Source organism: Sinocyclocheilus rhinocerous, unplaced genomic scaffold (genome assembly GCF_001515625.1).
Source record: "Sinocyclocheilus rhinocerous isolate Xijiao unplaced genomic scaffold, SAMN03320098_v1.1 scaffold468, whole genome shotgun sequence".
Lineage (NCBI taxonomy): Eukaryota > Metazoa > Chordata > Actinopteri > Cypriniformes > Cyprinidae > Sinocyclocheilus > Sinocyclocheilus rhinocerous.
In genome coordinates, this window is record NW_015635305.1 from 1,785,327 (window position 1) to 1,810,993 (window position 25,667).

The window sequence follows — 25,667 nt, forward strand, 5'->3', positions numbered from 1 at the left end:
TGCAGAATGAGACGGGAAAGAGTCTAAGGCAAACCGCCGTTAGCTGAATGTTTCACCTTTGCATTCAAACCCGCGGCGCCATCTTGAACATAAGCGCTCAGTTCTCACTAGCCTGCGCGTAATTCACCACAAAGCGGCCAAAATATTCACATTAAATAATACACTCACCTCATGTCCTTAGAGACACCCCAATAAGCGCTGAAAGGCGAGTCTGTGCGGTTCAATCGTGCGGTAATGGAATTCGTCGGCAGTGAGACTGCGCGAGCACTCACACACACAAACACAGGCTAGTTATTTGTCCTCACTGAGTCGTGGATATAAATTCAAGTCGCTTTCTATATGATTCTGCGCCAGAAATTAATATGCGTCACAAGTGTACCGGTTTCTTCTTGATGAATGCCCGGTGGCTTACATTTTGCGCAGCTCTGGTTCACCTGAGTAGACGAACTGAAAGAGTTTTTCTCAAGCAAACAGGATGAAACGGTGTGACGTTCAAACTCTCCCCACAGGCGCCCTTCACCCCACCCAAACCTCAGTCTCCTTATATTACTGTTATACCAGAATTACAGGAAAGAGATGTTTTATTAAAAATCATCTTTTAGAAAAGACCCGATTCCCGTATTAATAATTGTTTTACATATGCTTCCGCCTTTGAAATTATTCCAACTAAGATATTCGTTAAAGATCATTTAATCAATTCTGTCATGCAGTTGTGCCTTTTTTGGCACATCAAAATTATATGCGGTATGTAGATTGGAATAGAAATAATATTAAAGTCTTCTACAATAACAGTTTTTTTTTCCTGTAAACAATTCGCTCTGCAGGTCTATAGGAACCATTGGTCAGGAAAAGATGTTCCACACGGACTCTTTCATGGCGCGGTCGAGATGTTCGTTTTCGTTACCATCATATTTGTCTTTGTGGCTTACACTATTTCTATTAAGTTTGTGTTTTACAGATACAGTCAATTATGGCGACACTTACGGAATAAAATATCCACCCCTGTATACACCGTTGGAAACGCGAGTTTTTGTCCAACTCAAGAGAGGTCCAGTGCGCTCTTACGGAACTCGGGGGAAGACAAGCCGCGCGTTACAGCCAGCGAGACTCGAGCTCTGTTAGTCACTGCACATCCAGATGATGAATGCATGTTCTTTGCACCTACAGTCTTAAAACTTGTTGAATCACAAGCAGCTGTTTATTTGTTATGTTTGTCGACAGGTAGGTTTACTAGTCCGAAAATAAAATCATAACCGTAACCATAACCTGAATTGTTTTTCAGTTGTAATGAAAATTCTTGGTTATTTATATAAAAAAGAGAACATTTTTACCTTGATCTTGCAAATATATGTTGTTTAATAATGCAATTTGTACAAATACTGTACTTTATGTGCTGCTGCTGAACTGATTAAATAAAAGAAATTTGAACTTCTGAAGTGTTTGGGATGCTTGTATAAAATAAGAGACACTTAAAATGTTTTTGCAATGCCCAGGCAATTACAACAATCAAGGACTACAGCGCAAAAGGGAACTGCTTGACAGCTGTGCAGTTCTAGGAATCCCATCTGACCATGTCACCATCATAGATGACAAGTAAGGGCAGCACACACAGTTTTCACCTTAAAATGTAAAAGCCTGTCATCATTTACTCCAAACCTGTTCACTATCATTGAATGGGGGGGGGACAGACTAAAACTGTCCCTAAAATTCTGCCTAAGCGAATTTTTTTTTTTGTGCCACAGAAGAAATTAATATGAAAGAAATTAATAAGTTTGAAACAACATGAGGGTGAGTTTTTTGAAAAAATAGAAAATTTTAACGTCTTCCTCAGAAATCATCTGAAGAACTTTTAAAAATTAAAGTAAGAATTTTTTACTCATTTAGAACCCAATAAAATGTTATTTGCTCTGATATATATATATATATATAAGTATGATGATGCAAAGCCATTATGTGACAGATTCACAGGTTTTCTCCCACAATGCAGTTGCTTCTAATAAAGGAACATGATAAAAAAAAACTCACTTGATGAGTAAGATGCACAGCCCTACCAAGACTGTTCTTAAGAATATTTCCATTAAGATAATAAAGACAATACATCAGCTACCAACACTGACAATAAGCCCTACTCTATTCTTAGTGGGGGTTTTTCATTAGTCCTTCGAAAATAAACGTTCAGGTCCAGTGCGGCCTTCCCCCCAAGGCTTTAGCCGCAGTGAGGACACCCATTAAGTGTGTACCACGCTGGGTCTGGCCCCTCCTCTTCTCCCCTGGCTGCCCTGTGAGCAAACAGTGGCAGGCCTACAAATGAAACACCCCCATTCTTGTCACAACAGAGGCACAGACAGCTCAAGCTGATGTATGGGTGCTCGCTCTGTCACCGGAGGACATAAATGACCAGGCTGGGAGACTAAAGAGGGTAGTCCTCCACCCCCCTGAGAACTCTATGCTGACACGGCCTGAAAAAAGAGTCCATGTGGCAGGATTGTCTAAAATAGTCAATGTGATTCCACAATATCAGTTTGATGATGTTATGAGCTCCTTCACATCTGTGTGGTGTTATCTTAGTCACGGTTGAATTTTCAGTGTTTTCCTGAATCATCAGCTGTTTTTCTCATTCACTCTAATAACTGTCAGCTATATTACTGATTTCCAAAATACAGGCCGCCTGAAAAAGTTTTCTTGCTACCCACATATTCCATCATTGCTTAACTGTGCCAGAGTCTGGCTGAGCTACAGATTGGCAGCAGTAGTCTTAAAGAAACACATATCAGAAATATGTAGTTTATGTGTAATATAAAGTTTGGGGTCAGTAAGATTCGTAATGTTTTTTTTTTATTTGATTTCTATTTCATATAAATGATGTTGTTTTGAATTTTATTCTTCAAAGAATGCTGGAAAAAAATGTATCATAGTTTCCACAAAAATATTAAGGAGCACAACTGTTTTCAACATTGATTATAGTAATAAATGTATCTTGGGCATTAAATCAGCATATTAGAATGATTTCTGAAGGATCATGTGACACTGAAGACTGGACTGATGGCTAAATATATTAAAATAGAAAACAGTTGTCATAACATTTCACAATATTACTATTTTTACTGTAAATAAACACAGCTTTAGTGAACATAAGAGTCTTCTTTCAAAAACATAACAATTCTTAACAACCCCAAACTTTGAATTTGTGTAAGTGCTGAATGCCAGTTGTCCCGTCCATGGTTCAGTAGACATACACATAAGGATAATAGTGATCTTGACTAAAAAAAACAAAAAACATGGGCTTATCAGTGCTGTATTTTGCAGTGTTTTGCAACAAGGGACCTGGATAGATGAGTTTTGCGGGCATTCCCAGTAAAAGTATCATGGTCATGTGTTCCTTACATCCTCAGTGCCATGAGGTTAGTAAGGCAGATGCTTTTATCCAAAGCAACCTACAGGTTTCTTATTCCAAGGACAACCTAAAGTTAAGTGCCTTGCTGAAGCCACAATGTTAATGGGCTCAGAAGAAAACGGCAGACTTTTCTGTGGTGATTTTAGGGAAAAATCTGCAGACAAAAGTGAGTTAAATGGAGCTGTGAGTACATTTTGCATCCAAATATTTAGTAAACACACAATGTGTAGAACGTATGGCAGATGTTCTAGTTCTGCTGAAATCTGTAGTTCTTTCTGTAGATGTCTTGACATACAGGGCCTGGCGATGGCTTGTTCGGAGCCCTGCTATGACCTACACCACCACCACCGCACGTTTATATGTGTATTTTCGGTAACTGGCATTAGCCATCATTGGATGTTTTTATGTGACTCAGATGTTGTAATATCACCTGAAGTTCTGCCAGGCAATGTGCTGTCATTGCATTTATGCAAACCAGCTGTGTGTGTGTGTGTGTGTGTGTGTGTGTGTATGTGGGAGAGATCATTTTAGACATTATTAAAAAATGTTGTCTCTTCACAGCATACTTCTACTGCTAACACCTTCTTTCAGAATGTTGAAGCATTTTCAGTCATTTAATTTTTTTGTGCTGAGTAAACTCAATCCTTTTTTATTCCCAAAGACCCTAAATCCACATTTGGAAAAAATGTAGTTAGGAAGTAATCCTTCAGCATTTCAGATACCACATGGATTTGGATTTTAGCTTGCTGCTGGACTGAAAAAGTAATTTTCTTAAATGTTTAGATGTTTTACTTGAAAACAGTGTTCTTTAATCTAACAAAGTTTAGTGTGGTTTATGCTTAAAATGTGGGAAAAAATTAACTTAATGGAACAGACTCTAGGCAAAATCTCTATTGGCTCTGACAGGACAAAGCAATGTTGATATGATCCACCTTTACGCTAAAGGTATTTAACGCTTTTGGAACTCACTACTTGTAAATTATGTGTATATATATATATATATATATATATAGGCCTATACTATATTACAATATAACATAATTTGTTGTGATCAACAGTTATTAAAAATACGACAGAATGAGATTGTTACTACCACAGTTTCCTCTGGGGGAATACTATACTCTGGAAGCTTGCATAGCTGTCACGAATCCGATCCATGAACTTCCGTCTGCTAGCCATCAGAGGTCACCCTTTCCATTTTCATTGACTCTCGCACTACACACTGTTGCATAGCACCCCGGACTACATATCCCATCATTCATTGCACTGATTGCACACAGCACTGATTGCACACAGCTGTTTCATATCACTCACTCACTATATAACACTCACTCAAACAACCATTCTCGGCCGATTATTGCTTAGCCGGTTATTATTCCTAGTTTCTGTTATCCTGCCCATGTTTCCTTGTTTTGCCTTGCCTTGCCTTGTCTGTTTTCTCGGTTTCTGATCTTTGCCTGTTTTCCTGGATCTATCCCTCTAGTCTCGCCCCTGTGATTCTGTCTGCCGATCGGTGACCTACGCTAGCCCTAGGACTATTCTTGTGTCTTGTCTGCCATATTCCTGTCTTGTTGTATGATCGGACACTGAGATACGCCCTTGTTTTGACTGCTTTAGACACGGCTGTTAAATTTACCTCTATTTGGGTCATTCAGCTCTAACATATGATGTTACATGCAAACCCTGTGTGTGTGTGTGTGTGTATGTGTGTGTACAAACCCTTTGTGTAACTGCAGGGTCAATGACCAGTCGTCTTGTTTTAGACTGCTCTAGTGGCGGTACGCGGAACCAGGGTGTGTTCTGAGAAGCCTGGGAGTGTTTGTGTGTGTATTGACTAGGTCATAAGTATCATGTAAACTCAGACACCCACCTGGAACTTTCATAATCAGCTGGCAAGACACCCGATCCGCCTGTATCTCTCTCTCTATTGCTTGCCCTAGCTTTATTTTTTAACCTAATGTACACACAGAATAAACTTTGATCCTTTCTGACTCACTCTATCTTTTCCTCGCTCACCTTTCCCACCATATCTCAGTCGTCTTTCCCCATGAGCTGACACTGTAATCTTTATGATCCTTTCCTCTAGTCATTCACAAGCACGTACACAAACACGCAAGGGTTTAATCTCACCTCGCATTTGGCAAAAACCCAGATCACGAATGACAATAATAAGTACAGCATAAATCGCTTCACTCTTAAATACTCTATTGGAGGTCATCCTAATCTGTTTTTCTATTTTATCTACAGTATGTTACAGAATTGGCTGGAGATTCCAACCAAAACATAGTTAACTGACGACTGCAGTGAACTGATAATGCATAAATCTGAAAGATGAGCTTCTGGGTATTGTGTTTGCATAGCATGACCTCAGCGGACTGTGGTAATCTCTAGCTTTCATGTGCACGTTTAAGCTTTTGTGTGGGTGTGTGTGTGTGTGTGTTTGAGCGTCAGAGTCCAGGCAGGGTCACCTGGGCTCTGAGCTGGTTCAGGAAAGGTCGCTGTGTAGTGATCAGGATTGGTGTGCATGCAGTGATCCTATTCATTCCCTGCTGTCAGCAGCACTGACCGCTGTTGTACAGAGAGTTCTGAACACACACACATAAACACTCAACTGAGTAGATGAAGGTTACATAAGTGCACATAGTTGGAGTGACAAAGTCTTGTGGACTTTAGTCTCTGTCTCAGACAGCATGGCCACAGACTGCTCACTCACTCATGTACATTGTATGCAGAACTGGAAAAAACTGGCTGAAGTCCTTAGTTTATCAGTCCAGCAGGAAACAAAGTTGTTTTTGCAAGATGCTTGGTCTAGTCGCTGGATTTTCAAAGTTACAAAGATATATTTTTCCATTTAATAATTCTTCCATTTAAAACAATTACTGTTCTTTTGGACTTTCTATTCATCAAACATTTCTACAAAAATTAAGCAGCGCTTAATAATAATAAATGTTATGAGTGAAATGTTTCTCATCATAATAGATTGATTTCTGAAGGATCATGATACTCAAGACTGGATTAATGGAAACTGAAAATCCAGCTTTGTCGTCACAGGAATAAATTACATATGAAAACAATAGTGTGTTTTTAATACAGTTTGGTCAATATTAGGTATTTATCTGCATATTTTATATTAATATAATATTAATTATTTGTTTATACCTATTTCTGCCTATTATTAGATTTGTTTTGTTGTCTAGTTATCTAGTGATAACAGGAACATTTTGAGTTTCTTTCATCTCATAATGAACAGTTATCCATAATTCATTACATAACATTGATTTGACATTAACTAATCTGTTGATTTTTCTTTCTTTTTTTTGTCTTTTAGACCAAATACAATTGATTTTAGTATCAGCTTATCAATATCAGCTAGAATTTTAATTTCGGTGCATCCCTACCCTAAACGTGAAGAAAACGAACAGGTTAGACATTGTACGTGTTGATCAGACAGTCTCTTCCTGTTTAAGATGGTGTTTTTTTTTTAGCCAGAATTAGCTGCAGAGTGGATCAGACTTTATGCCAACTCACAAATGTCTGAAATGTGAGACTATGTAGACCTCATGAACTTGTGGTTATCATCTCTAATTATATCTGCATAGACTTGTTTGCTTGCAATTTGAAGTTGTGTTTCTGATTAATTGAATTGTAACGACATGCACAGCGTATGTGAGTGTGCATGATATCCATTTCATTTTACACTCTGATTGTAAAGTTTTGTTGTAGCTTAACTTGTGCCATCTCAGAGTGTGTCCTTGTGGGCTCTGAAGGGGTCGTGTGACCCTCTTCTCAGAGCTGCTTTGCTCTCTCCAGTGCTCAGCTGCACTGACCGCCTACACTGACTGAGGCAATGCATCATTGGAGTGCTTTTGTGATAAGAGCACATCTGAACACGCTCCACTGAACTTTGTACTTAGTCGACCCCCGCACTCTTTTTCTCTCTTTTCCTGTATTATTCATTGAGGCAGACAGATGTACTCTCCGTATGTCTGAGCACAGACCACACAGTCCACCTGCCTGGCAGGGTGACATCAGGTTGAGTGCCTGTCCTCCTTTTACTTCCTCTGACAGTTCTCTCTCTCTCTCTCTCTATCATGTGTTGAGAGCTTTCCGTGGGTGTTAGTTTAGTTTTTGTAAGATTATCCTGCATGTTTTCCTTGAACTTGGTGGACATAAGTACGGTTTCTCAAGAAAGAGTTCTTGCATTTTCACAGATGCTGTCTTAAAGTTGGACTGTTTTCAACAACAAATATTTTTTTCTCATTTTATTTCAAATCAAATGTAATAATTCAATAACTAAATGTGAATTTAAAGAAACGTACTACTAAAGAAAGTTACTATTATTAATATAGTATAGTATAGCAGTCCATTTCCAATAAATAGAAGAAAAAACATGCTAATGGTAATAATATGTTAATAAAATAATCATAATTCTGACAAAAAGTATACGATAAAAAGTTGCAATGAATAGATATTAAAGGGATAGTTCACCCTAAAAAGTCAAATTCTGTCATTAAAGGGTTAGTTCACCCAAAAATTAAAATTGACTTACCCTCGAAGCATCCTAGGTGTATATGACTTTCTTCTTTCAGACGAATCCAGTCGGAGTTATATAAAAAAATGTCCTGGCTCTTCCAAGCTGTATCATTGCAGTCAGCGGGTGTTGCAGTTGAACAGTCCACAAGTCGTCAAATAAAGCGTGCGCATTCATAATAAAACGTGCTTCACACGGCTCCAGGGGTTGAATAAAGGCCTTCTGTAGTGAATCCATGCGTTTTTGTAAGAAAAATATCCATATTTCAAACGTAATACACACTTTTATATCACTTCCGCCAACTGTTATACGCGGAAGTCGTTCCGGCGGATGTCGTAGCACGTCGGCGTTGCGTGATCAGTGACGAACGCGGAGAGACAACAAAACAAAACGCCAGTCACGAATTAGAAGTACAAACCGAAGATTTGCAAAGAAAAATGTCGGAGGATTTCGATATAAGCCAAGAGGAGACTGGTTTTCCTTTGCTAAAGTAAGGAAACTTTGCTTCCTTTGCTCCTATAAACAAACTCGCGAGACTAGCATATCTCAGAGGCGCGCACGCTACGCATACGTCATACGCCTTCCGCTGGAACGGATCCGCGTATGATAGATAACAGAAGTGAGAGAAAAGTGTTTATTACGTTTGAAATATGTATAATTTTCTTACAAAAACGCATGGATTCACTACAGGGGGCCTTTATTCCTCCCCCCCCCGGAGCCATGTGAGGCACGTTTTATTATGAATGCACGAGCTTTATTTGACGACTTGTGGACTGTTCAACTGCAACACCCGCTGACTGCAATGATAGAGCTTGGAATAGCCAGGACAATATTTAATATAACTCCGACTGGATTCGTCTGAAAGAAGAAAGTCATTTACACCTAGGATGCTTCGAGGGTGAGTAAACCACAAGCCAATTTTCATTTTTGGGTGAACTAACCCTTTAATTACTCAACCTCATGTCGTTCCAAACCTGTAAGACCTTTTCGGAGCACAAATTAAGATATTTTTGATGAAATCCGTAATTTTATGAAGCTACAAGAATACTTTTTGTTGCACAAAAAACTAAAATAATGACTTTATTCAACAGTTCTTCTCCTCCGTGTCATCCTAGCGCTATTTTGGACAACATTGTTTACGTTTAGAGCAAAGCACGCGCATGTGTCATGGTACTCTGACTTTGAATAAAGTTGTTATTATAGTTTTGTTTTTTTGCCACACAAAAAGTATTCTCGTAGCTTCATAAAATTACGCTTGAACCACTGATGTCACATGAACTATTTTGTCAAAGTTCTTGGACCTTGAACGTGGTAGGACCCTTGCTGTCTATGGAGGGTCAGAGAGCTCTTAGATTTCATCAAAATATCTTAATTTGTGTTCCGAAGATAAATGAAGGTCTTACAGGTTTGGAACAACATGAGGGTGAGTAATTAATTACATAATTTTCATTTTTGAGTGAACTATCCCTTTAAGTCAGAATTATTATATAAAAAGTAAAAAAAAAAGTTATGAAAAGTTATGAAAAAAAAACTGATAACAAGCCATTGAATTACTGAATAATAATGCACACCCGAGTTGGTAATGCAGCCAAGAAGTGACTCTCAACAGTGTTCAGCAGTAGCAAATAATAGTGAAGCTGTAAGTTTAAAGGGGTCATATGATGCGATTTCAATTTTTCCTTTCTCTTTGGAGTGTTACAAGCTCTTGGTGCATAAAGAAGATCTGTAGAGTTGCAAAGACTAAAGTCTCAAAAAAAAAGTGACATTTCCACAACCTTGTTACTGAGAAATGTCGTAGCTTTCAGGTCACAAACTATTTTATCGAAAAAGTTGATGTTGGGGCAGCGCTGACAACAAGTTTCTGTGTCCTGTGTTCTTTATGTAATTATGACTTTTTAACTCATAATTTTGACTGTTTATCTCATATAATTACTTTGTCATAGTATGACTATGTAATAATTATTACTTTTTATTTCATAATTTCAGTTTTTTTATTTAAACATTTTTACTTTTACCTCATAATTGTGACAGTTTTGAGTATCAGTGGCTTAATTATGACTTTAATGTTGTAATTATTAGTTACCAAAGCATGATTTGTTTTATGTTGTGGAAATGGACTTCCATAAAATAGCTATAAAACAGCCAACATATATTTAATATTTTAATAAAATGAAAGTGCATAACTACTTTGAACAGTAGTTACGAGGAGAAAAGAATAGCATTCATTGCCCTCCATATTTTATTATAAATTGATTCTGCAAGGAAATTAAACCCTGTGTGATTTATAGGCTGCAGGAAGAGGACAGAAATTCGGGTCGGTGGGTGTTGGGGCTGATGGCAGGTCAAGACCCTCAGAGAGATGAGCTCTGTTAACACAATTACCAGACAGCACTGCAAATGCACTGCCTGCCAAGAGCTTGTCATGGAAAAAAAAAAAACACTATCCTTCTTTGGGAACATTTGGGGTTTCTATGTCTCTTCCAAGGCAGAAACATTCTACTGATGTGTTCGCTACCATTTGTCTTGATTTTCTCTCCCTTCTTCTTTTCATCATAAAGCAATGTTCTCTGTATTTTATCTTGGAAGCTGCAGGGCTGTTGTAATGAATCATCCACTGAAGGCGAGCGTAAGTGAGAACCCAAGTGCAGTTTTATTTACAGGTGATATCCAAACATCCAAACAAGAAACACAGACTTGACTTGACTTGACTTGAACAGACATAGCATGAGCAGACTTGACATAAACAGACTAGACTCACCAACAGCGGGTTAAATACATTCAATACACGACGAGGGCACAATGGGAACATGAAGCTACTTATAGGAAACAAGAGGGTCACATGACAAGAACAAACCAATGGGAAACAAGACACATGACTAAGACAACCAATCAGAACATGACACAAATTAACAGGGGAACCAATGGCATGAATACATGAGGGCAAGGGAAGCATGACACAAACAGGGACCATGAAACAATTACAAAATAAAAGACATGGAAAACATGAACATGAAACAAAACACCACATTACAGCTGTTTTGTGCCAAGTATTTGAGATTGTTTTTTCATTTTAGTGTTCTAAATTTGGCTGAAATAAGCTGTTTGGCTGTCCCTGAACATCTAAATGAATGAAAAATCTAGCTTGAGCTTTCCAGCTTTCTGCACTAAAGAGCTACCGACTGATAAAAGTGCTTCTTAAACTCCATTAATCTGTGCAAATATGACTGCGAACCTGAGCTCATTTCAGTCAGAACTTGTTTGTGCCGGAAGGGTTAACTGTCGTTCAGCAGTCAGCATTTCCCAGCATGCACTGGGGCCTTGTAACGGAAAGGCGGATAGGGCCCCATGTGACCAGACAAAACAAACGCTGCCAGCCCCCACCCTCTCTGCTCTCTCACACACACACACACCGCCTCCTCAGTAGGCTAAAGTTCATCTGCTGCATTCAGATGCCTGCAAGCAATTACACATCCACATGCGGTGAGCGAGCAAGACAGAGGAGGGAGGGAGGGAAAGGAGAGGTTACTATGGGGCATTTAACACTGTTGCTATAGCGAGGCCAACACTCTGCCTTGATCCATCCTGAAAAAGGTCAGATAGAGCATGTGTCTTTTTTTCTTTATTTATTTTATTGTTCTTCTCTCTTTCTGTCCTATTTTCTCTTGTTCGTAGTTCTAGAAGGATACAAATCTAATGTGTGATTTTTGTTTTACTAGCTGCAAAAAATGGTCCAACTGGGCTGGACATAACAATGGCTCAATCAATGGTGTTTGGGACAGGACTATCTGTTTGCCAAAGTTCACCCACAAGTTTGTCATCATTAACTTATGCTCATGTTGTATTGATGCTGCATGACTGCCTTTTTTCCTTTGGACATTGAATGTGAAGTTTTGAACAGTATCCTGGCAGTTCCATAATAAAAATGTGAAAGGGGGCCAGGTTGTCAAGCTCAAAAATGCCAAAAAACGCCATAAGCGTACTGTAAAAATTGCCCATATGACTCATGTGCTATATTCCATGTCTTTTGAGGTTATATGATATCTTTATTTGAAAATCAGACCAAACAGAGACATGTGAGAGCCAAAGCAGTTTGACATCATTGATGACAATGTCATCATTTTTTGTTGAATACGACCTATGCAGTCCATTGAGAGCTTCTGCTGAGGGGAAAATTATCAGTTATTTAAGAGTGGTCTATTCACAAATGAAGACTTGAAAAAGTGATACTTTATGATACTTTGCTTTTCTGTAATTTGGAGCTTGACATAACCAGTTCTCATTCACTTTTTAATTATGTGGAAAAAGAGCAGCTAAGATATTCTTCAGAAATTCACCTTTTGCATTCCACAAAATAGAGGTCGTATGTTGTATGGATTTAGAACTGCATCACTGTTAGTTAAAGTTTTTTGTTGAAGATTCTATAAATGTAAGTCAATGGAAGGTTTTTAAACTTTAATATTATAAACTTTAAAATGTCTTTAAAAAATAAAATACAAGCCAAAATTAAAGCTGAATGTGTCCACAAAACAAAACATTGAATTTCTGTACATTTGTGAGGTATGGGGTGAATAAATTGCCAGACATTTAATGCTGAGAGGTGTAAGACTATCAGAACAAACCCTAATGCTTGAGCAATAAAAATAGTGCTGACCTACAAGCAGTAGAACAGTACAATAATTGTACTTTTGCTTCAGCCGTGCTGCAGAATATATCACAAGACATGAATTCATGACAATATTTGGATAAAATCAACATTTTTTATAAATTGTGTAAGATAAGCACATAGAAAGACGTCCTGGCATTCATATCTCTTTTTCTTAATATCTACTCAGTCTCTTTGTACATGTCCATACTCTCGTCTGTCATATCCTAACTGCTACTGCACCCGTAATTTCCTAGTCAAAGCCTTTTCTATAGCCAGCATATCACCTCGCACCCACCCCACCTCTGATATGGTGTCCTCCAGAGCCGACCCCATGACACTGACCAGCATTTGATTTGTGTGCAGATCCATCACAAAAGAACAGAAACAACTGTCAAGTCCCATTGTGTGTATAGGAGAGGAGAGAGGGAGGTGGCCTCAATTCAACTCACTGTTTCTCTCTATCTTTTTATCTGTCTCTGCCTCACTCTGACTTTCACTCCCCCTCTTCTCGTTTTACCCCGTGACCTTGAGCTGGGATTTTGCTGCTGGCTGTCTTTAACGCATTCAGTGCCAAATGGTATGCAATGCCCACCCAACCCTCTCAGCCAATCACAGTCCACTTTACCCTGCAATGTTCAATATCTGACCACTGAATCAGTGTAGATAGAGTCCTCTAGTGGTTTTGTTTGCCCTTCTGCCAGTCAGAATCCATGTTTAACTTTTTTAGCTTCTTCTCTTGCTTTCTCTGACTCTGTTTCAAAAACATGATGTTAAGCAATTGACATGACACATTCACTATCGTAAGAAATGCTGTTCTTTTGAACTTTCTGTTCATCAATAAATAAAACAGAAAAATATTAAACAGCACAACTGTTTTCAGCATTGATAATGTTTCTTGAGCACAAAATCAACATATGTGCCCCTGGACCACAAAACCAGTCATAAGGGTCAATTTTTGAAAATTGAGACATCATCTAAAAGCTGAATAAATAAGCTATCCGTTGATGTATGTTTTTTCCATTCCATTTTTTTATGATAGGACAATATTTGGCTGAGATACAACTATTTGAAAATCTGGAATCTGAGGGTGCAAAAAAATCTAAATACTGAGAAAATCGCCTTTAAAGTTGTCATGAAGACATGAAGTTCTTAGCAATGCATATTACTAATCAAAAATGAAGTTTAGATATATTTACGGTAAGAAAATTACAAAATATCTAAATGGAATATGATCTTTACTTAATATCCTAATGATTTCTGCTAAAATAACGTGATTCATATGAAATTTCCACAAGAAAAAGTACTGAAATAGCATTCTATAACATTATAAAATGGCTGCAATATATTACATCATAGTTACCGTATCAAAATAAATATACGAACATATGCATGTACCTTCTTTTCCATAGTAACCCTTTTTGGTCTACATACCATAAACAATTGTAAAAAATTGGCCTTAATATTAAATACAAATTTAAACATACGTTTTGCAGGTCAAATTACGACCCAACCAAAACCTCCATGATGTGGTCCAGTTCGTTCAGATCCAGTTTAAAAGTCTGATTAGACGGAAGCGCCGATTGGCTCGTCCCACCGTTACCGTAACCAGCGAGCGTCTTTACGAAGTCGTCCGTTACCATGGAAACGACTTTTGACGCGCCCGAGCTCGTGATCAGGGACGAACCGCAGGGGACGTTGTCGAACAGCAAGCTGTCTATTTCCGTGACCAGGAAATCGTCCAATGAGAAATCAGCGAGAAGCGAGGGGGTGTGGCCAAACACTGACTGGGCGGAGTCAGAGAGAGATGAAGCTGGGTCCATACCGCTGTTCATTTCAGAAAGATCTGGGTCCGTTTGTCTGGATTCATCTGAGTTTGGGTCTGCTGTGAGCGTGCGGCCCGTCTCTGTAGTAAATGAAGTGGTTATTCCCACAGTCGGGCACAGATCTTCAATTTCAGCCAGTGCTGAGGTGAAGCTGTCTTTAATAACGGAGGATGATGGGGGCTGCTGTTTGGAAATGGATGGAGACAGACAGAGAAACAGATGTCTGTCCTCCTCCAACCGCGACACAGGCGTCAAACTGCCCTCACTATGGGACTGGACCCCGTTGGGGAAGGACTGGGGTGCAGGGATGTCCTGGATGCGCCGGAGTGTGTTGGTGATGAGCACCCTGCGGGCCAGGCCCGGCTCCGAGTGTCCCGGACGGCTGTGCAGCTTCAGCAGCGAGAGGTTGAGCACGGTCTGCCGCTGGAGCCAGTAGCAGGCGGGTGACGCCTCCTGAGGGCAGCTCATCTTCATCACGCCATTCTCTTCCTCCTGCTCCAGCTTCCGCTTCAGGCCTTTACCCAACATGTAGCGTATATCTGAGAGAGAAACGCACAGAAATGAAGCAAAGCACATTATATTTATAAGATTTTTAATTTCTAATTTAAGATTATATTTTAAAATATTTCTGATATGTGACCCTGGACCTCAAAACCAGTCATAAGGGTCAATTTTTCGAAATTGAGATTTATACATCAACTGAAAGCTGAATAAATAAGCTTTCCATTAATGTATGGTTTGTTATGATAGGACAATATTTGGCCGAGATACAACTAGCCTATTTGAAAATCTGGAATCTGAGGATGCAAAAAAAATCTAAATACTGAGAAAATCGCCTTTAAAGTTGTCATGAAGACATGAAGTTCTTAGCAATGCATATTACTAATCAAAAATGAAGTTTAGATATATTTACGGTAAGAAAATTACAAAATATCTAAATGGAATATGATCTTTACTTAATATCCTAATGATTTTTGGCATAAAAGAAAAATCAATCATTTTGACCCATACAATGTATTTTTGGCTATTGCTACAAATATACCCCAGCGACTTAAGACTGGTTTTGCATCAAATAGATGCAGTCTTAGAACTATATATGCTTCCTTAGAATTTGGCAAAAAAGTTTTGGAATCGCCTTCACTTCTCAAATACACCTACAATGACTTAAAATACTGTCTATGTAGGCAGCCTACTATGTTTTGGAGCTTCTGTCTCTTGTTCTTGACCCTCAACTGTTCTCTTTATCTTTCTGCTCTTCTAATATTTGATGTTTGATAAAGGTGTCTAGGAGTTAAAAAAATAGCTAGAGAACAAAACAACATGCGCTTAACTGATTGTCCACAGTGGGCGGCACTTCTTCTGACCCTAATACATTACACAGCAGCTATGTGGGGTGTTCAAGTGAAAGTTGTGTGTGTGAGAAAGAGAAAGAAAGAAAGAGAGATTGATGCATGGCCCTTGTTTTCCCTGAGCTGTAGTTACAGATGAATGAGAGGGAAAAGCCCGGGTGACCTTTGATCCCAGACTTCAGAGAGGACTGCGGGATGCATTCCAGCTGAGCGGTAGTGAGAGTGTGGCAGTAAATCAGATAGAGAGACACTCGCTCACCACTGCAGCACTCGGGCCAAAACCTGCCCTTCCAGGACCTTGCTGTTTTGTTGCAGCTGTGTGTGTGTTGGCACTTAAATGCTTTTTGCTCAGTCCAAATCAAACTTACACATAGAACATGGACAGAGTTGTATATACACAAACCTCTTCCATCATTTGTCTTTAGCATTATATATAATGCTACTCATTATTTGTGCTTGTTAAGTCAAAAGTCCGTTGCCACACAGATGGAAAAATTGATGTGCATTGATAGAGAGAGCCTGTTTCTCAGTAAAAAGATAGTAATTGTGACTTAGTCCCAATGTGGCTTTATTTTTTGCAGCGTCACTTTATATCTCACAATTACAAGTGTAACTTTATTTTTCACTTCATTGCACAATTACTTTTTTACTTTTTACTTGACTGACTTTACTAAAACTGTAAAAATGTAGTTGCCTACATGTCTCAGTTTTTCTTTTTCTCTGTAATAAAAGTGTGTGAAATCTCCATATAATGCTTTTATGTTTTTCCCTCCTCTCTTTTTGTTCATGCAGAGAGCTTCCAGATGACCCCGCGGTCCAGTGGAGCACTGCACTGATCTCCTCTCTGATCCTCAAACACATCCGAAACTACAGCATAAGTGTGGTAGGAAACTTCTAGAATGTCGATATCAACCTTATCCAGAAGACTGAAGAGTATGTGTACAATTTAACATGACAGTGGTACAGTCATGAAGTTGAGACCACTGAGAGGCCTAAATCTATGAAAGAGTAGAGTGCACTAAAAAACTCTTAAGAAACAGGAAACAAGTGTGTGCTTTTTTGTAGAACGTTCCCAAAGGATATCTAAAATGTTTACTTTGGTTATTATTAATAATGAATTGAGAACGAATCAGTACTTAGACAAAAAACATGGTTGCAGATGAACTTTAGCACGTGATGAAAGATAAATATATAATCAATAAACATTTTTAGACCTCTAAGTTAAGATTTTAGTTAAGCATAAAAGACTAACCCTGGATCGGATGGAACTTTTAAATGGTCATGTAACAGGTGGTTCTCAACTAAGTAAACTTGTTAATACAATTCTTAATTAAAATGAACAAGAAACATATATACATTCTTTTTTCTTAGTCTTTCTCATGAGGTTGCTTTGAGTGAGAACGTATCAGTAAGATTAATTCACTCAGGCGAGCTTTTCATTGGCCCCCTGAATTTAGCCCTAATTACACATGCTGTAATGTCCCATAATACTGCTGAACTCGGCTGAAGCAGACACATGTGGTTCCCCAGGGTCACTGCTGGCAAGCCAATGCAGATATATATATCAGCCTGCACTAAGGACTTCCAGAAAAGATTCCCAAAAAATACATGAACAAATATTTTTCCCTCTTGCACCTCCTCTCTCTTTCTCACGTGTGCTGTTTAGTGTTTTCTTTCTCCTTCCCTCTCCCTCGTTCTCAGCCCGCATGCCATGACATTCCCAAAGAACGCCAAGACTAGCATAAACAAGCCAGTAAACAAAACACTGTTCTTGCAACATGACTTGGTTTACCTCCATCGACTATCATCCATAAGTGTTCATGCAAACATCAGCTGATATCCTTCCTGCCAGATTCCCAGCTATACACCAACACACCAGTCTGACTTTAAACCGCACACTCACTAATACAGGCTGAATCCTGTGGATCTGCACACGGTTCCGCTGCACCCTTAATTTCATGTTTGATTTAAGCCGGAGAGGCTGTGGGGATGGAAATACTGATGTTGCGCTATAACATTACACTCCAATTTGACTTTGGCTTTCAGACGTGTGGGAAAAGAGTGGTGGCCATCTTGTGCGCTTTACCACTCTCTCACAAAGAGCAGAGGATTGTGGGTAGAGCACTATTACACAAAAAAACCTCCTCTGATTTAAACAGATGTGCATTACTGCTGTTTGTACCAGACTTTGATTCTGATTCAAACTAAGTCTTTGACTCCTTATGCTTTACATAAAAATGTGAATGTGTGTGCAGACATGATTATCTTGCGTTCTTCTCATAGGCAAATGTCAGTAAGTGTGCTTGCATGCACTTGAGAGTTCGATTCCAGTTGGACTGATGCAGTGATTTATCATTTTAAAAGGTTATGTAAATGCCTTCATCCGACTGAAACCGTACCAGTCCGATTTTTGTTTACATGAAATCAAACTAACAGACACAGATAACGGAATTGTTGCTTGGCTTCGTCCAGCATGTACATGTTATTAAAACTAGGATTGGCCATGGTCCGAAAGACAGATTTTATCCTTTAAATATTACAGACTGGCACTTTGTAAAATTTCACTGTAGCTCGATTATTACCATGTATGTAAACATATTTATATTCGGTCTCTCTGCTGTTCACAGCATTTGGATTTGTCCTCCTTCTCGTTCATGCCAATAGTCTCTTCTGAAAGCTGACTCACTCGCCTTGTTGTGTATGGCAACAATCTACATACCTGCCACAATCTATTATTTTGTCATCCATATTTTCCTCCACCCTTGGCACTCTCAAGCTGTGTGCAGCAGCCGCTTGGAAAGCACCCATTCCCAAAGACAGAATCCCTCGTCTGGTGACACAGCAGACGATACACAGATAGAAGTGTTTCCACACAGTTCTGGCAACAACTCCCACCAAGTCCACTGCTGAGTCTTCAGATTACTGCTTTTCTTTGGCTTGTGTTTCATCTTATTTTCAAGTTCTTTTCTTTTGCTTGTTTTTTCATCTTGTGTTCACCTTTTCACCCCTGTTCTTCAGTGGGAAGAAAGAATGCAGACAGGAAAAAAGCTTTCAAGTAGGGGTGGGCGATATGGCAAACCTTTTTTTTCCCAATAAAATCACAATTTTATCACGATTCTTTGTCATGTTGGTTTTACTATTTTGCAAGTTGTCTGAGCAGTACAGCCAAATTAATTTCCCTATTTTTTTTTTTTTTTTTAACTTATAAGGTAAATATACATATATATAGAAAATAAAGAATGGCAGACATTTAGGCCAAAGTGAGCGAAGATAAAAATCTTTGTCATTATTTTATTAAAAAATAAGAACAAAGTTACACATTACAAAACAAACTCTTATTCTTATTAGAGCAATATTGTGAAATAATATTATTAAAACATCAGTTTTCTATTTTAATATATTTAAAATGTAACCTATTCCTATGTTCACAAAGCTGAATTTGCAGTAGCCATTACTCCAGTCTTCATTGTCACATGATCCTTCAGAAATCATTTTAATATGCAGATTTCATGCTCAAGAAACATTTATTATTATTATCAGTGTTAAAAAAGTTATGCTACTTAATATTTTTGTTGAAACCTTAATTTTTTTTTGATGAAAAGAGCAAACATTTAAAAGAACCCCATTTATTTGAAATAGAAATCTTTTGTACATTATAAATGCATTTACTGTCACTTTTGAAAATTGTATGCATCCTTACTGAACAAAAGTTTTTTTTTTTTTTATCTTACCCAAACTGTAGTGTAGGTTAAAGTATTGTTCATTGTTAGTTCATGATACCTTGTGCATTAACAAATATAAACAAATTATTGCATTTAGCATTCTCTGTTTTATGTCATGTGTTTCCGCAGGTACTGACATTTGATGGCAGCGGTGTGAGTGGACATGCAAATCATATTGCCATCTACATGACCCTCAGGTAACCTTATGCTGATGTCATAATGCAAGAATTAACTTCACAACAACAGGATGTGAGAAGGACTTGCAAAGTTAAAAAAAATAAGTTGTACTACATTCTAAAAATAAAGCAACAGTTACAATAGCTTCAGCAAGAACAGAGACTCTCTGACATTAGGCCAGCTGTTTGATGTGTACATTTTGTTACAATTTCAAAAAGGAAATAACCTAATATTGCTTATTTAACATTACCTAAGTTGTTTATATTAGAGGTAAACCAAGTATATTAGGATCCAAATGAAATGGCAAAGAGCTGATATTGCCCACATACCCTGCTGAACAGTCCAGCATCTCAGCTAGTTATCTTAGCTTAATCAGCACAATGTCTTTGGTCAAACAGCTTTACCATCTAGATTTTGCTGGTGAACGGCAAGACTGTGATAGTCCACAAGTTAGGCTATTACCAAACCAGATATACCCAACACAAACCAGCCAGGACCAGCATAGATATACATACTGGTCTCACAGTAGGATGGTGTGAAGATATTTCATGTCAAATCTGAACATGTCCAGGCTCCTTAATATACACTTAGATTTGGCACCATGTAGTGCAGTGAAGTTGAATGCAAAGTCAATCAAATAAAAAATAAAGAAACATACTGAAGACTGTCTTCCCATAATGCACATTCTCGGTATTAAATAAAAAATGATATAAAATACATTTTTATCTCTTATTTTTATAGAAATTTCGAGGGGTTTATAAACTATAGTTGACAAAAGGGGTGTGCAAACATATGCACTCAGCTGAATCTAGGTATAATTCCATTACTACAAATAATTGCTCACATTACACACATTCCGGCAGAGCAGCAAAACACTGAATCAGTTCAGAAGGAGAGGAAATCTAAACCCTCGGTCTTGGATCAGACAGTTTGTTGTTTGAGTGTTTGCAACAATTCAGCGTGAAGCAGGACTTTGCCTCATACCTTCACACTGTATGAATCCCAATCCTTTCTTCTGCACTAGGGTTTCAAAGCTTAAATCATTAATACGGGTGATAAAGGCATCCAGACAACAGGAGATAAAGCTTTCTGCTGGTGTGAGGCAATGACTTGCATGAAGCTTCGCAGTAAAACAGCCAGAACAAACAGCGTTCAGTTGTTGAGCAATGTTTGGTTATAAGAAACAGAGCCAATCTTTTCGGACATCTGTCTCTTCTGGGCTGTTGTAGATGAATTTATTTGTCTGTGTGAGAAGGAGAGCGAGAGGAAGCAGTGGTGAAGTTGGCGCTGGGACTGGGTCGTCTCAGGCTGAGCTCTGGGCCAACACAGGTGGTGTGACTGGGAGAGCCAGGCCATGACAGACAGTTCCAGGAACTGTATATGGATTTAGAGCTCACTCTAATCTGAGAAAAACCCAGACCTCAGGAAGTATGTGTGTCCTTAAGACAAACACACACAGAATAATGGGAGAGAGAGAGAGAGAAACATCTATTTCGGTATTCAGAAATCTTAATGCTTTAGCATACCAAGACATTTTGGACGATGCAGTGCTTTGTGGGAAGGCCCTTTTCTGTTCCACCATGAATGTGACCCAGGTCCATAAAGACATGGTTGGATGAGTTTGGTGTGGAAGAATTTGACTGGCCCAGACAGAGCCCTGACATTAACCCCATCGGACACCTAATATATATATATATATATATATATATATATTACCTGGATACATCAAATTTAAAAAAAATAAATAAATGTAAAGGATCTTTTAAAAAATAAGAAATTAATTTGCAAATGCTAGAGAACAAAATGCTTACAAAAATGCTTAAAATTCTGTGAGTGCCACAAGACAAAATACATTTTTTTGCATTTTCTGAAGAAGTATTAATATTTTCTATGGTCTGTTTATCAGGTTAATTTATTTTCTCATTGAGAATATGTTTTTAGAGCATATGTGCTTATGAGTTTGGTGTGTTACATTAATTATGTTTGGGTGTTTCTCCTTCATGTCTTTGGGAACAGGCATCTAGCTTCTGCTGGACGAATACCTGAAGGTGAGTCTCATTAGATTATGTTAAGTAATACATAATATTATGTTAAATATTATTTTAATTATTAATTATCAGTAGAGTAAGACTAGACGGTCTCCTTCACATCTTGCTAGTATGTTTTCTAGGCAAAGTACTCCACGCAAATGGCTGCAATATAACAAAGAGTGAAAAATTTAAGGGGGTCTGAATACTTTCCGTACCCACTGTATATATATATATTACCTGGATACATCAAATTAAAAAAAAATAAATAAATGTAAAGGATCTTTTAAAAAATAAGAAATTAATTTGCAAATGCTAGAGAACAAAATGCTTACAAAAATGCTTAAAATTCTGTGAGTGCCACAAGACAAAATACATTTTTTTGCATTTTCTGAAGAAGTATTAATATTTTCTATGGTCTGTTTATCAGGTTAATTTATTTTCTCATTGAGAATATGTTTTTAGAGCATATGTGCTTATGAGTTTGGTGTGTTACATTAATTATGTTTGGGTGTTTCTCCTTCATGTCTTTGGGAACAGGCATCTAGCTTCTGCTGGACGAATACCTGAAGGTGAGTCTCATTAGATTATGTTAAGTAATACATAATATTATGTTAAATATTATTTTAATTATTAATTATCAGTAGAGTAAGACTAGACGGTCTCCTTCACATCTTGCTAGTATGTTTTCTAGGCAAAGTACTCCACCCGCTGGTACACTTGATTAAGTACACTCTAGAAAACACTTCCAGTATACTTCCTTGAACATTTTCCCAGAGTCTACCACTGAACTAGACCAACCCTGTCTTACTTCCGAGCAAGGGAATGTCTGAGGTCACAGTTCTTCTGTGTCCCCATTGTGTCTAAAAGCAAAGAATGATGAGGCTAAAACATCTGATATATTAGAGCTGATGCAAATGAAACGGTCATTTCATGACTCAGACCACTAGGGGTCGATATGCTCTCACACAAACAAGTGTCTTATGCTCAGTGGGCTAATGATAAAAATATTTTCAAAGGGTAATTTCAGTGGGCAGTGTTCTTTCTGACTGCTTTCTAATCTGACACGCCACATTTAAAAATCTGACACATTAAATTTCCAGCTGAATTTCTTTCTCAGAGGCAGTCCACTCGTACTGAGGACAAGGTTAGTCCTGTTAATCCAGTGTTTTCCATCTGCTAGATCTTATTTTACGTAGCATATACTCAGTCAGCCTCTAGGCCCTAGTGTTTCTTTAATCAGCCAGATCTACTTTCTGATGACCCTGTCATTAACTGTCAGTATTAAGAAGTAGCTTGTTCATGCCCTTCATACACTATCATTTAAAAGTTGGGGCCTGTAAGATTTTCGTAATGTTTTTGAAAGAAGTCATACTCACCGAGGCTGCATTATTTGATCCAAATACAGTAAAACTGTAATATTATGAAATATTAATACAATTTAAAATAACTTTATTTAAATATGGTCGTCACATGATCCTTCAGAAATCATTTTAATATGCTTATTTGGTTCTCAATAAATATATTATTATCAATATTGAAAACATTTGAGCTACTTACTGTATAATACAACTGTGAAACTTTTTTTTCAGTATTCTTTGATGAATAGAAAGTTCAGACAGCATTTATTTAAAGAGGAATCTTTTGTAACATTATAAATGCCTTCACTGTCACTTTTGGTCAATTTAACAAATCCTTATCGAATAAAAGTATTAATTTCTTTCAAAAATTTTGTTTAAAGAGTCCCTACAAAATGTAATTTAAAAAGAAGAAACAAACCTATAAGGTGCAGGTCAACCTATTTGTATTTTTTCTTAATCGTTGTATTACTGTTTTTTTTTTTTTTTTTTCAATTTTATTTAGTAAAGATCCTTGGTAGTATGTAGACAACACCATAGTCACAGCACTGCTTATTATGACTACAATCTCTATGAAATAATTAAATCTTAATCTTATAATAATAAGAAATGGCCGCAAAAGCCTTAGAAATGTCCAATTCATTGATGAAAAGATGTGGAAACCCTGCGCGAAGTTTTACATTTTTTAAATCTGTCTGTCCCCACAGGTTGTCAGATCTTCTCTCTTCACTCCATCAGCTTACTCAGAAAGTACGTGTCAGTCCTAGAGCTGCCAGTCAGCTGGCTCCTCCCCTCTGATTTCTGCTGCATCATTGGATGGGAGGAGTATAAACGTGCCAAGGTGCATCATCAATCGTGTTTAAACAAAGAGCTTAAGCTCTGATTATACTTAATGACCCCTGAACTAAAACTAGACACCCTGGATCAGTAATGATCAGAAGTGATCGGTTATGACTTCCAAACTTTACAAGTCTGTCACGTGATTCTTAGTTTTTACAGTCCAGCTGTTTTCAGATGAATTCCCAAACGAGACGCTGAATGACAGACTATGAATACAGAGCATTCATAACTTGCGTGCATAACTGAAAAGCTCCTTCTCAAAAACAATGGCTATATTGCTGATTAACACATTGGTACTTTTGAACCTTTACTGTGAACATTAACTAATCCTGCTGAGAGGTTCCTCTGTCTGACCTGCCGAAGCCTGAACTGGCCCTACCAGTCTGGTTTCTAACAGTAGCATGCAGATGATAGCATGTTCAGCCCTGTTGTGTGTTCGTTTGTCATCTCGAGTCAGGTCATCTACTTAATTTCATTAAGTTATATTAATATAAGTTATATAAAAAAGATAAATCTCCTCACAGTTATCTACTCAAAAAATGCATGTCATTGCTCTTGTCTTACAGTCTGTTCATTTCTCTCTCCTCTTCCTTCCTCAGAAAGCCATGCTCTGTCATCGCTCTCAGCTGCTGTGGTTCCGCCGGCTCTACATACTTTTCTCGCGCTACATGCTTGTAAACACATTCCAGGGCATCACCGTGGAAACAAAGAATGTCAAGATTTATTAGCTTAGATCAGTGATCTTCACTATTTTTTTCACGAGAGCCGCACTTATAGGACAAAGTTAATAGGAGAGCCACTTTTACTGCAAAGTATGAAAAGTTACATCCAGTCATAAATAGCATGTCTGCTTCTCAATCTGTCATCCCTGAACATACAATATGCAATGCAATACAAAGGGGTTTATTTTTAAAAGTTATTTTTTATTAAAGTCATGCTTGTAAACACATTCCAGGGCATCACCGTGGAAACAAAGAATGTCAAGATTTATTAGCTTAGATTGTCTTGGGCACTGTTTCTGTCCATGTAGGACTAAAGTTATGCACTGACATTTTTTAATAAAGGTTTACTTCATTCCAAATATGATGTGATTAAATTACTGTACAGTGACAGCATATATCAATAAGGTTCAGTCAGCATATCCAACCTGCAGACACTAATGGAGAACTGCTGGCATAAAGAACCTTAGAGAATTTTATACCAAACAATACAATATTCTGAAAGCCAGATTTCTGGGGAGGTTTAGGTTTTGGGGAGTTAAGCGCTTTAATACAGTATAGTTAAATCCAAAACACAGATTGTGCCATTGAGTATGCAGGGAATGAAGGACAAAATGTGATTCTGTATATTATTGACCTTTTCTGTTACTTCTGTTACTGTTGTTATTGGACTTTGTTGTTACTGGATTTATTAAAGTAGAGTTCCAAGTAAAGCACTGTTCCAAATGGATCAATAAGTACTGTACCAAATCTTATGATTCAGTATGGTTTCAAAACGGACACGTGTTTCTGATTTCTTTGAGCGAAGTCTGTAACTCTATTAGTATATGTTCTGTGATGACTTCAAACATATGCCAATGTAGAGCAATGCGATAATTTTGTTTAATATAAATTCTATAAAGACATTTTTTTTTTGGATAAATTAATTTTTATTAGATTTCCTCTTAGCTAACACCCTCAATACAAACAGATATTAACACAATACAAACATGGGTATATATCATTCAACAATCTTCACCAAGTTCTCACAAATATCTATATTACTATGATTTCCATTCAGTTTTGCTAACATTTTTTTCATA

The 25,667-nt window shown here is 37.8% G+C and overlaps 1 protein-coding gene across 1 annotated transcript; it reads left to right on the forward strand.

Annotated features, from left to right (window-relative positions):
* Positions 1–860: 860 nt before the first annotated feature.
* pigl (phosphatidylinositol glycan anchor biosynthesis, class L) lies at positions 861–24,629 on the forward strand. Its single transcript, XM_016561137.1, has 7 exons — positions 861–1,221; positions 1,494–1,593; positions 16,535–16,625; positions 19,594–19,661; positions 21,658–21,689; positions 23,734–23,867; positions 24,466–24,629. The coding sequence occupies exons 1-7, from the start codon at positions 888–890 to the stop codon at positions 24,592–24,594; spliced, it is 888 nt and encodes a 295-aa protein (XP_016416623.1). The 5' UTR covers positions 861–887; the 3' UTR covers positions 24,595–24,629.
* The last annotated feature ends 1,038 nt before the right edge of the window (positions 24,630–25,667 follow it).

Bases quoted from the DNA above. Each gene is read 5' to 3' on its own strand.
- pigl (XM_016561137.1), top strand. From the start codon at position 888: ATGTTCGTTTTCGTTACCATCATATTTGTCTTTGTGGCTTACACTATT. The intron at 1,222-1,493 runs GTAGGTTTACTA...TGCAATGCCCAG, and splicing joins TTTGTTATGTTTGTCGACAG to GCAATTACAACAATCAAGGA. The intron at 16,626-19,593 runs GTAGGAAACTTC...GTGTTTCCGCAG, and splicing joins GAAACTACAGCATAAGTGTG to GTACTGACATTTGATGGCAG.